Source organism: Otolemur garnettii, unplaced genomic scaffold, assembly GCF_000181295.1.
Source record: "Otolemur garnettii isolate 467f Iridium unplaced genomic scaffold, OtoGar3 scaffold00031, whole genome shotgun sequence".
NCBI classification, from domain to species: Eukaryota; Metazoa; Chordata; class Mammalia; order Primates; family Galagidae; genus Otolemur; species Otolemur garnettii.
Window position 1 is genome coordinate 1381774 of NW_003852426.1, and position 12707 is coordinate 1394480.

Consider the following 12707-nt stretch of genomic DNA (forward strand, 5'->3'; position numbering starts at 1 on the left):
CTGGGTTTAGGCGATTCTCTTGCCTCAGCTTCCTGAGTAGCTGGGACCACAGGCGCCTGCCACAACACCCGGCTATTTGTTGTTGCAGTTTGGCCGGGGCTGGGTTTGAACCTGCCACCCTCGGTATATGGGGCCAGCGCCCTACCCACTGAGCCACAGTTCCCACCCAATATATTCTCTTTTTAAAAATTTTTTTTCAATTGACATAAAATTTAAGTGTGCCTTGGAAGTTCAACTATAGGTTCAAGTGTGCTATGAGATTTTAAAAAGGTCGAAAAACACTGGTCTATAGCAATGTAATTTTCAGACCCTATCCCAGACCTCATTGAATCAGAAGCTCTACAATTTTAATAAATCCTCCAGCAGAATTTTTTCTTTCAAGTCAGCCCTGCCTCCCCACCCCCACCCCCTGAAGTCTTAATACTGAGTAGCTGTGATTTCTGAACAGTCAGATGCGGGATGCATTTTCTTGCCAGGCGCTCCTGAATCAGCCTAGTCTGAGTCCTGGGCTGGCCCATGGAAAGAAATCCATGTCCTGGATTCTGTGTTGTGCTCTCTTGTCCTTAGTGTCTTATCAGGCTCCTAGTTATACCTTAAAACACAGCTGAAATACTGTTTCTTTTGTTGGGTTTCTGGAACTCCTTGGTCAGAGTGATGGTTTGCATATATATTCAAAAACCAAATGCACATGTCCCACTAACCACTTGTGTTAGAAGTTCTGTACTGATCTCTGCCTGAGAAAGACTGGGTCAATGTTGAGGGCAAAGAGGGTTTGGTTCCTCTCACCTCAGCCCCAGCTCCTTTAAAGACAATGCCCAGCACACAGTAGGTGTTTGAAATGGTTACCAGATGATGGGGCTGCCTAGGATGGCCTATCAGACAGTGCAGTGGAACAGGAAGCCACAGGCAAAAGTGGCTCTTTGCCCGTCCCAGTGGCTCACACCTGTAACCTTAGCACTCTGGGAGGCCCAGGCAGGCAGATTGCTTGAGCTCATGAGTTTGAGACCAGCCTGAGTAAAAGCAAGACCAGGTCTCTACTGAAAATAGAAAAACTGAGGCAACAGGATCACTTAATCCCAAATTGGAGATTACTGTGAGCTATGATACCAGGGCACTCTACCCAGGGTGACAGCTTGAGACTCCATCTCAAAAAGAAAAAAAAAAGGTGGTTCTTTGCTGGGCCACAGAGCCCCTGAAGCTCACTTTGGAGACCTCCCATCTGTCTAGTCTCTCCTCATCAGGCACTTGTATGCCCCCCAGAGCCCGCCTGCTCAGACACTAACTTTTAGGAACACCCTTCAGATCAGCCAGGTGCAAATTCAGAAATAACTTCCTGCCTCAGTGTCAAGTGCTCAGCTGCAACTCTGAGGCCAATTTCAGTGGGAGTGGAGAGATGTCACTAGGAGGCCAGGCATGGTGACATGCCTGTAATCCTAGCACTCTAGGAGGCCAAGGCGGGCTGATTACTTGAGCTCAGGAGTTCGAGAACAGCCTGAGTCAGAGTGGAAACCCCTGTCTCTAAAAAACAACCAGGAGTTGTGGTGGGTAACTGTAATTCCCACTACTTGGGAGGCTGAGGCAAGAGGATCCCTTGAACCCAAGAGTTTGAGGTTGCAGAGAGCTAAGATGACATGACATAGCACTCTACCCAGGGCAACAGAGAAAAAAAACAAAAAGAAATAAGTATTTTTATTTTCCTTAGGCCAGATTATCTTAATTTTCAGTCCTCCCAGTAAACTTGGGGTGGGTGGAAGGGCGGTGCTGACTGGAAATTTCCAAGCAGTTGAGCACAGCCTCACCCTACCCTGGGGTGTGTAACAGACAGCACTGGGAAGTTTCTCTTTCACTTTTGGAGGCAGCAGTGACACACAAGGTCTGAGGAGAGAAAGTCGTCTTTATTCTCGTGAGTCCAGGGGTCCAGAGGGGGTGATTGAGGGGAGAAAAAGTAGTTTCTGAATCAGAGAAGGAGGAGGCTGGAGAGGTTGGGGTGAAGTGAAAGGATTTTGTACAGAAGTTGACCTAGAAGGGTTGGTGGGAGAGGGGTGGCCAGGCCTGGGTCTTAGGGAGTGACTCACATCCAAGATCATTAGGGCCTCCCCTTCCCCTAGAAAGTGGGAGATCAGCTTCATGTCTCCTGGCCATCTCCTCCAAATGCCTCAAATGCCTTAGAACAAATCTTTCATATTTAGTATTGTTATCATTTTCTTTTCTTTTCTTTTTTTCTTTTTCTTTCTTTCTTTTTTTTGAGACAGAGTCTCACTTTGTCACCCTTGGTAGAGTGCTGTGGTGGTGTCATAGCTCACAGCAATCTCAAACTCTTGGGCTCAAGTGATTCTCTTGCCACAGCCTCCCAAGCAGTGGGGAGTACAGGTGCTTGCCACAAGGCCCAGCTATTTTTTTTCTTTTTTCGTTTAGCAGGCCCGAGCTGGGTTTGAACCCACAAGCCCCAGTGCATGTGGTGGCGCCCTAATCACTGAGCTAAGGGTGCCACCTATTGATATCATTTAGATTGAAATATTAAAATTCTTCTTTACCCAGTGAGCTGAACTGAGACATACTGAAGACATCCTGCAAAGAGTGTAGACTTTGTGGAGGGAGGTTGGGGAGCACCTCAGGGGTGCTGAGTCCTCTCCCTCTCTGCCCCTCATTACCTTGTGACCTTTGGCAATGAAAGGACCCCAGTCCCTGCTGAGCTCAATAAAGTATGATGGTCAACATAAATAATTAATGAGGCTGGGTATGGTGGCTTATGGCTGTAATTGTAGTACTCAAGGAGGCTCAGGCCAGAGGATCCCCCAAGCTCAGGAGTTCGAGACCAGCTAGAGCAACAGTGAGACACCCCCACCCCCCAAACCTCTCTACTGAAAATAGAAAAATTATCCAGGCATTGTGGACAGCACCAGTAGTCCCAGCTGTGGCCAAGAGATTAAGGTTGCTATGAGCTATAATGATGCCATGGCACTCTACCTATGGCAACAGAGTGAAACTTTGTCTCAAAAAACAATCAAAAACTGTCCAGGTCAGGCGGCACCTGTGACTCAAAGGAGTAGGGCACTGGCTCCATATGCTTGAAGTGGTGGGTTCAAACCCAGCCCTGGCCAAAAATTGCAAAAAACAAAAACAAACAAACAAACAACACAAACTGTCCAGGTGGTTCTATTAAGTGGTTAAATTTAAGGATCATTGGCTAGATAATGTGTTAAGAGAATGTGTTTGGGTTAGGGCAAATCTTTCAGTAGAAGAAGGCTTTCCAGAAGGCATTATTATTATTGAAATAGAATTCATGTACCACATAAGCACCCTTTTATAGTGTATCTTTGTTTGTTTTGGTTTTTTGCAGTTTTTGGCTGGGGCTGGGTTTGAACCCACCACCTCCAGCATATGGGGCCAGTGCCCTACTCCTTTGAGCTATAGGCACCTCCCTTAAAGTGTATCTTTTAGCAGAATCACCAGATTGTGCCATCATTGTGCCTATATAACTGGGAAGATTTTCTTTCTCTCCTTTTTGTTTAAAGGCTAGTAAAGAGAGACAGTGGGAGTGGAGAAGGAACCACTCTGTAATTTGTAATTTGTTGTGATCAATTAGTTGTAAACACCACTGCGGTGGGACCAGCCTGACTGGGAAGATTTTAGGATGAAGTGAGGTCTGCTGGGATAGAAGGTACAGGTGATAGTAGTCTGGAGGAGGGAGACTGTTGAAGCAGTGGCATCCTGGGGGGACAGGTTGAGGAGATCAGGGAGGCCACTCTGGGGAGATGTCAGAGAAATGGGGATTAATGCCACAATCTATGTAGTGGCAGCTGTGGGTGTTACGTGTTAAATTCCATAATGGGGCACTGGGGGTGGCCTGGAATACTCTGGTTATAACTGGAGCAGGCGCAGTGTTTGGGAAGCCTGAGCAGTGCTCCAGGTGGAAGGTAGAGAGAGGAAGGCCTGAACTAAGGGAGTGGCTTTGGGAGTGAAAAAGAGTTAACAGAGCTGACTTCCGGTCTTAGAGAAGCAGGGGACAGGGGAAATCAGAAGGGATTGAGAAGGATGATGCTGTTAGGAGAAACAGGGGAGGGTGAGGAGCAGGTGTAGGTTATCCTTGCAGACCCTAAGGCAGGTGGCAAAAGGAAGTCTGGGGAAGGTTTGTTGTCGGGGTAGACCTTGGGGAGCCACCTTATTGGGGTGGTTACCCAGGGGCTGAAGTGGGAGAGTTTGGACATTTACAGGATATGGCTACAGGAAAGGAGACCTGGCCTCCAGTCAAAGAGAAGGAGATTAAAAGCTGAACTGTCTGAGAGTGTTTGGCTTCTGAGCGATTCAACTCAGGGAGGTGCTTCTGAGAGGCTGAGGTGGCCTAAATCTGCAAATAGGTCTGAGAATCTGGTCACTGGTCACATTGCCAGTAACTCTGTGCGGGTCAAGGGAAATGTGTTTGGGGGAACAACCCCGCGCGCTCTCTTCTCTTAAGTTTGTCCAGAAGGAACCAGCGGAGGCCGAGGACGGCCTGGCCATCTGAAGGAGCTTGGCGAGACCAGCTCTGCTTGCGGTTGGCGTGCGGGGCATGGAGGGGTGGCCGAAGCAGGGAAGGGCGGCAGAGCCCTGGCAGTACTCATCAGCTTGGGGCTGTGCCCTTTAGCACTCCAAGCCGCTCGCTGCGTTGAGTGGTGCCCACCTGCGCTACACCTTTTCTAGCGTCAGAACTTTCCACCAGGTGTTGCGCTCACTTGCCGCTCTGATTGGCCTGAAGTTCCGCGGCGTCGGTGCCGGTGTTCAGTTCATTGGCGGGCGGCGCTGGTGGGGTGGGGCGAGGCGACGTAAGGGGAGTTCGCCGACTTCGAGCGGATCATCCGGGTTTGCAAGTGGCGCGGCGGCCGCGGGAGTGGCCGCTCGGGTGGCAAAGTTGGCCAGGAGCAGCTCTGGGGTCCCAGTACCTGGAGTTAGGAGCCTTCCTTTCTTGTGACCTCCATGGGCCGTGTGCTGTTGCTGCTGGCCAGCATTGCCCTATTCGCACTCGGGGCGGCCTCTCCTGGTGAACGGAGTTTCAGGCGGTCCTCAGCGGAGCCGGAGCCCGGGAGCGTTTCCAGGGGTCTGGGTAGGTGGCGCCGAGAGTCGTTCTGCACAGGAGGGGTCTGGTGAGGTGGCGGGAGGGGTAGGGGAAGGAGCTGGACTCGGCCCAGCGCCGTCACATCTCCCTCCTGCTTTTCCAATCTCTTGAGTCCTCTTTGGTGTCACACATCCCCCTGCCTCTCCCCCTTTATCCAAAGTCTTTCTAGTTTTCTTCGGTATTGCTCATCCCCACCTCAACCCCCTGTTTTTCAGTCCTCTTTTCAGTCCTCTTCGGGATCGTTCATTCCCAATCCCTCAAACCCCCTTTCATTCCTTTTCATCCCCCTCACCAACCCCCTGCATCCAACCCCCTCACCCCCCGCTGCATTTTCTTCTGGTTGCACCTGGCTCTGGTGCCTTCCTCTTCCTTTTCAGACATCCCGGTCTTTCTTGCTCCTGGGTTCCCGGATTGCCTCTGGGATTGCTCCTTTGAATGGCCTTCGGGGGCCCTTCCATTTCTGCTGCTCTGGTAACCGCTTTCCTCAGGTAGGGGGACAGCTCTCAGGTCCTCCAAAGCCCTGTCTTTTCCGCGGAGTCAGCATATTCTCAGCTCTGGGGCCCCAGTACCTGGAGTTAGGAGCCTTTCTTTCTTAGGACCACGAGCTGGCACTTTGTACTGCTGCTGTGGGGACTGTGGCTGCTCCTGACCTTCAGGTTCTTCTGAGGTCAGGGATTATTCCTGTGACTCCTCTCAGTCCCACCCCCACTCTCCCTACTGCCCACTCCTTGGGTTTCTCTCCTCCCTTGTACCCTCCCCACCCCCCACTATTAACCCTACTGATCTAAACACACATCTCCCACCTCCTCCCCTGTCTGCCTCACCCTTTCCTTTCTCTCATACAGTTCCCTGCCTCCCTGCTCTCCCTTCCTGGCCACAGTTCTCCAATCCATTTCTAGGGAGCCCTCTGAGGTCGCCCCCTCCTGCACTATTGCAAGGCCTTTCTCCTTCCCTATGAGCCCTTCCTGCAAGGAGCCTTCACCCAGTGCTGCTGGTATGCCACCCCTTCCAATGCCTTGACCCTGACTTTCTGGTGGTGCCTTTAGTTCAGGGGTCTTCCCTCCATTCTACTCCCCTCCAGCTGTCCCAAGGGAATCTCTGATGAGAATGACACTTAGGCCTTAAAGGGGATCAAGACAGTGTAATCCCCCTTTCCCCAGTACAGCTGCTTGCTTGTGCCCTGCCTTGCTGTGGCCCCTGTCATCTTCATTCTGAGCTTTACCCTTCCCGGGCCTGCTCTCCAGCCCATAGCAGCTGCGCGCTCTCTCTGGTTCCTCTGGGCCTTTCCACCCAGAGGGGGGACCTCATCCTGCTCCCACCCCTTGCCCAGCTGGCTGGGGGCCCTCACCAATTTCTCACCATTCACAGCCTCTGCCTTCTCTCACCCAGAGACCCCCTCTTTTCTCCTGTCCTCTCCTGACTTAAGTTCTCCTAAGTTGCCCTTGCCCCATGCTTACCCCACCCCAATCCTTGCCCTGACCATCTCCACTTCCCCACCAGACTCCAAATGGGCTCTTGGTCCACCTGCTCCTTGACCCTCATCATTCCCTTTTGGTTCTTTGACTCCCTATAGCATGTCTCCAAAATCTTAGTTTTGCCTTGTTGTCGGCTGTGGTATCCCTGTCCTGTGGACCTTGTCCCAGCACTGCCTTTCTCCTGGGTGGTTTCCTAACCCTGACCCTCTTTTGGGGAGAGACTGTTCCTCTCCAGCTCTGCTCCTCTCTGCAGACCCTTCCTCAGGCTGTGGCTCTGGCCTGGCTGCTTTGGTTTTCCCTCCTTTCACAAGCACCCTCCCTTCTAATTCTGTATTATTCTGGGGTACACCATGATGGTTCCTTGTTTGTTGTTTAATTGTGGTAAAATACACATAACATACATTTTACTGTTTTAATATTTTTCCATGTACAGTTCTGTGGCACTAATTGCATTCATGTTTTTGTACAATCTGAACCTCTGTACCCTTAAACAGCACCTCCCCATTCCTAGCTCCCTGGTCCCTGGTGACTCCGTTCTACTTTCTGTCTCTATGAACTTGACCATTCTTGGTGCCTCATATAAGTGGAATCATATATTTATCTTTTTGTTTCTGGTTTATTTGACTTACCATAATGTTTTCTATTTTATTTTTTTTATTTTTTATTATTATTATTATTTTTTTGAGACAGAGCCTCAAGCTGTCCCCCTGGGCAGAGTGCCGTGGCATTACAGCTCACAGCAACCTCCAACTCCTGGGCTCAAATGAGTCTCCTGCCTCCACCTCCCAAGTAGCTGGGACCACAGGTGCCCGCCACAACACCCGGCTATTTTTTGGTTGCAGCCATCATTGTTGTTTGGCGGGTCCGGGCTGGGGATTCGAACCTGCCACCTTAGGTGTACGTGGCTGGTGCCTTGGCCAGTTGAGCTATAGGTGCCGAGCCCACCATAATGTTTTCAAGGTTCATCCAAGTAGTACCATGTGTCAGAACTTCTTTTTTTTTTTTTTGAAAGGAAGGATTTTTTTTTTTTTTTTTAGACAGTGTACCTCTCTGTTACCCCAGTCTAGAGTGCCATGGCATCAGCCTAGTTCACAGTAACCACAAATTCCTGGGCTCCTGGGTTCAGGCAATCCTCCTGCCTCACCCTCCCAAGTAGCTGGGCTAAGTACCTGGGAGGTACAGGCACCCATCACCATGGCCAGCTCATTTTTTCTATTTTTAGCAGAGACTGGGGCTTGCTGTCCCTCAAATTGTCCTGAAACTCCTGAGCTCAAGCAATCCTCCTGTCTTAGGTTCCCAGAGCACTAGGGTTACAGGTGTGAGCCACCATGCCTGACCTCCTCCCATTTTTGAATGGGTAGAATGTTTTGTCATTTTTAAGTTGTAAGAGTTCTTTGTACATATATTCTGGATATTAATCACTCATCACATAGGTGACTTGCAAATATTTTCTTCTGTTAGGGGGGATTGCTTTTTCATTTCCTTAACTGTGTCCTTTGAGGCACACATGTTTTTAAGTTTTATTTTTTTTTGAGAACAAGGGAAACAGCTCCTGTCTCTGTAACTCTAGGAGGGGAAAAAATTGGGAACCCTGGATCTTTACAGGGGGGATGGGTGAATAGGCAGGGAGGCTATAGCTAGGGATGCCCCCATCACACCTAAAGGACCTGGGGCCAATGCTAGACCCTGTTTGACAGGCAGACAAAAGGCCAGCAGAGGGCAAGACTGGGACCCCACTCAAGGGCTGACTGGTGATCTCATGGTGGATGCCTGGGCACTGGCCCACACTGTTCAGTCTGTTCCTGCTGTCTCTGGAGGTCCTCAGATGGTGAAGGGTAGGCTGGCTTTGGTGAGGGCCATAGCCTCATTCCTCAAGGGGGAGAGACTTCCAGAAGGAAATGCTGGAAAAGAAATTCAGCTCCCTGGGCCTCTGTTTCTTTATCTCTTTGAAGTCCATTTTCTCTTAGTGGAATGGGGATAAGGTCTATGATAGGACAAATGTTGAATACACAGGTACCTAGTGGGGTTTGGGAAGTTGTTAGTACTGGGTGCTCGGCCCAGGTCCCCCTAGACCAAGCGCTGAGTCCTAGTGGAAGTGTCTCTCCATCCAGTGGCTCCAGGCTGAGGCATGGCAGGTGAATGGGGCAATGAGGGGCCGCTCCTGGCTGTTCCCCTCCACCTCCATGCCAGGGCAGGATGGAGTCTCCTGTACACATGCATGCCCACCCCTCCCTTCCTCCCAGGATGCCCTCAGCTGAGCTGGATCACCCTCTGCCCCCTTACCCCCAGTTCTTCTCCTAAGCCCCATGTACCAGATATTTTTGATTTTGATGAGTCCAATTTATCATATTTTTCTTAGTTGTCTCTGCTTTGATGCCATATCCATGAAAGTGTTGCTAATTTCTATTTAATCAAGTTCATTCCTAGTGCTTTCTTCTAAGAAGTTTTTAGTTTTAGTTCTTTAGTTTAGGTATTTAATTTATTTTTGGTTAATTTTAATTTTTTAATTTTTTGAGACAGTCTCACTTTATCACCCTTGGTAGAGTGCTGTGGTATCCTAGCTCACAGTATCCTTAAACTCTTGGGTTTAAGTGATCCTCTTATCTCAGTTTTTTTCATTTTTATTTATTTATTTAATTTAATTTAATTTTTTTCTTTTAGAGACAGAGTCTCACTTTGTCGCTCTTCGTAGAGTGCTGTGGTGTCACAGCTCACAGCAACGTCCAGTTCTTGGGCTTAGGCGATTCTCTTGCCTCAGCCTCCCAAGTGGCTGGGATTACAGGTGCCTGCTAGAACGCTCAGCTATTTTTTTGTTGCAGTTTGGCCAGGGCCTGGTTTGAACCTGCCACCCTTGATATATGGGCTCTACTCACTGAGCCATTGGCACTGCCCTGTTTTACATTTTTTTTTTTTTTTGGCCGGGGCTGGGTTTGAACCTGCCACCTCTGGTTTATGGGGCTGGCACCCTACTCCTTCAGCCATAGACGCTGCCCCTATTTTTTCATTTTTAGGAGAGACAGGATCTCTCTCTTGCTCAGCCTGGTCTCAACCTTGTGAGCTCAAGCAATCCACCTGCCTCGGCCTCCCAGAGTACTAGGATTACAGGCATGAGCCACTGTGCCCAGTCCATTTAGTTAATTTTTGCATGTGTGTTAAGGGTCTGACTTTATTTTTTTGCATGTGAACATCCACTTTTCCCAGCACCATTTGTTGGAAACATGAACTGACTCTCTGAGATTCCTGACACGTGTCTGTCCCAGGAGACACTAGCAGGTCCATCCACCTGCTCACTTGGGGCCTTGCCATGCCATTCTACTTTGGGCCCAAGCCCACACTGTTGCTTTCCCCTGGGATGCTGACCCCACTCTAAACTACCTTTTTTTTTGAGTCTCATTCTGTTGTCCTGGGTAGAGTGCCATGGCATCATAGCTCACAGCAATCTCAAACTCTTGGGCTCAAGTGATCCTCTTGCCTCTGCCTCCCAAGTAGCTGGGACTACAGGTGCCTGCCACTATGCCTGGCTAGTTTTTTTATTTTTAGTAGAGATGGGGTCTCACTCTTGCTCAGGTTGGTCTTGAACTCCTGAGCTCAAGTGATTCTCCTGGGCCTCTCAGAGTGCTAGGATTACAGGCATGAGCCCCTCCACACTAAACTTCTCTGAGGCTACAACCTTCCTGTCTCTCCTACTTCACAGCCACATCCTCCCTTCCCCCTTGATCAGTGCTGACCCTTCCCCAGAGGCTGCCCCCATCACTCTCAATTGCACCCTAGCCCGCCTGTGCACCACAGCTGCTCAGGTCAGGGGTCCCTCTAAGCCTGAGTCCCTGCACATTCCCTCCTCCCCTCTGGCCAGACCTTCCTCCCACTGCTGGCCTCTATGCTCCCCTGTGCCCCCTGCAGGGCGGCCTCTCTCCTGACCTCCTGCCCATACACCTTCAGGGAAAATGTGGCCACCCTGCCATGACAGCTGGTTGATGTCCTTGCCATCTCCATCCCCCTCTCCCATTCCTTAGTCCTCTTCTCCATCTTTCCACTTTCCCCATTTTCCTTGCATTTGAAATCCTCATTCTTACCTGTTTGCCCATGCGTGTTTTCTGCATCCCCACGAAGGTCAGGGAGGCAGAATCTGTTAGACACTGACATGAAGTTATTTCCAGGAAGAGGTTTCATCTGTGGTTTGCTCTTCCCCAGGGTCCCACAGTCTTCGTTATAACCTCACAGTAGTGTCCCAGCATGGATCTGTGTCATCAAAGTTTTTCGCTGAGGGGCATCTGGATGGTGAGCGCTTCCTGCTCTATGGGAAGAAAGGCAGGGCAGAGCCCCAGGGGCCCTGGGCAAAAGCATCCCTGGGAATTGAGGTCTGGGACACAGAGACCAAGGACATGAGAGAGAACGGGAAGGACCTCAGGATGACCCTGGCACAAATCATAGGCCAGAAAGGTAAGAGTGGGCAGGGGGCAAGGGTGGGGCCTTTTCTAGATTTGAGGGCAGAGAGACTGTCTCTTCCTGCTGGATCTGGATGGAAGGGGAAAGGGTGAGGACAGGGTCAGTGGAGTTTAGTGTGAGAGAGTCCTCAGCCAGCACAGGAGGACAGAAGGAGAGTTAGGGATGGGTCCCCTCTGGGCTGCATTTCTCCCTGGGATGAGAAGGCAAGGGGTTCAGGGAACTGAGACATTGCTTCTGGCAGGGTTGGGGGCAGCCCGGCATTCGCTGCAGGAGATAACGGAATGTGAGATCCATGAAGACAACAGCACCAGTGGCTTCAGGCATTTCTACTATGATGGGGAGCTCTTCTTATCCCAGAACCTGAAGACTCAGAAGCAGATAGTGCCCCCGTCCTCAGGAGCTCACACCTTGGCAATGAACATCCGGAAGGTCTGGGATGAAGATGCCATGACACGCCCCGACGCTGTGCTGGCAGACTGTGTGCAGAAGCTACAGCGATATCTGGACTCCAGGATGGGCTTCAGGAGAGCAGGTGCTGACCTAGTTCTGCAGGAGTCACCCCACCCCCAGCTCTGTCCCAAGGACCCTTCCTGTACTGTGGCTGCACATTCTGTTGGTGTATTGTGTTCTGATTAGCTTCTCCTGTTAAAGCCACTGGCTCAAGACAATGGGTCAGAGACTGAAGTATTTAGTGTCATAATCTGAGAAGGCAGTGGGCCCTCTGACAGAAGCCTGCACCTGAGAGGTGGGTGTCAGACAGGAGAGCAGCCCTCAGAGCCGGGGGCCGTCCTCTCTGCATCCCAGCCTGCCTGTCATGGAGAGTCCCTCCTGGCCCATGGCCCAGGAGCCCACCCCTGACATCCTCCTCCTCAGCATCAGCACAGGGACCTGAGGGCATTAGACGACCTTCCCAAGGCCCTTCCTCTTTCTTGCCAGTCTTGAGGAATTGGGACCTAGGAGGGCTTACAGAAGGCCTGGGATCAGTGAGGGCTTTAGGCCGGGTGGGAACAGTGGGAGGACCCAGCCTGCTCCCTGTGTCTCCTGTGGAGGGGAGCAGGGCTTGGCCCTGGGTCTCACTGCCTCTCCTCTTCCTTCTTCAGTAGCCCCGACAGTAAATGTGACCCACAGTCAGGTCTTGGATGGCTACATGGGACACAGCAGGAATCAGAGCACTCATACTGTGCTCTCTGGTGAGCCTTGGGTGACCCTGGAGGCTTCTGTCCCAGGGAGGGCTGGGCTGGGGCTGGGAGAGCAAAGAAGTCTGTGGCTGTGGGTGTCCTGGGTCTGATGAGGCCCTTTTCTCAGGGAATGCCCCGAGGCCTCGGAGTCACCGGCTAGCCATTCTGTGTACTGCCCTTGTTATTGCCTTGGCTGTGGTGTGTGTCTTTTGATACAAGAAGAGGACATCAGCTGCCAGAGGTCCAGGTAAGAAAGAGGCAGGGGCTAGAGATGGAAGTGCCCCTGTCTGGGGAAGCGGGTCTCCTCCTGTGTTCTACTGCGTAGACAGGAGTGTAGGTGATGGGCCTTCTGGAGCAGAGGGTGGAAGTCAGGGAATTTGGGAGGTAGCAGGAGCCACATCTCCATCTCTATCCCTTAGTTCAGCTGGCCAGGGCCAGTGAATGTCCAGCTGTGGCCTCTTCTTGCTACAGGGGGAGGAGTGGGCAGCAGAGAGGGCCATGGCATCTGCTCTGCCC

General features: G+C 51.0%; 1 protein-coding gene across 1 annotated transcript in view; it reads left to right on the forward strand.

Annotated features, from left to right (window-relative positions):
* LOC100951863 (MHC class I polypeptide-related sequence B) overlaps window positions 1-12670 on the forward strand; it is a 55894-nt gene extending 43224 nt beyond the window's left edge. The window contains exons 3-5 of the mRNA XM_023512962.1: window positions 11255-11545; window positions 12114-12203; window positions 12319-12670. Coding sequence (XP_023368730.1) covers window positions 11255-11545; window positions 12114-12203; window positions 12319-12404 — 467 coding nt within the window. The 3' untranslated portion in view covers window positions 12405-12670. The remainder of the gene's footprint in view (window positions 1-11254; window positions 11546-12113; window positions 12204-12318) is intronic.
* The last annotated feature ends 37 nt before the right edge of the window (window positions 12671-12707 follow it).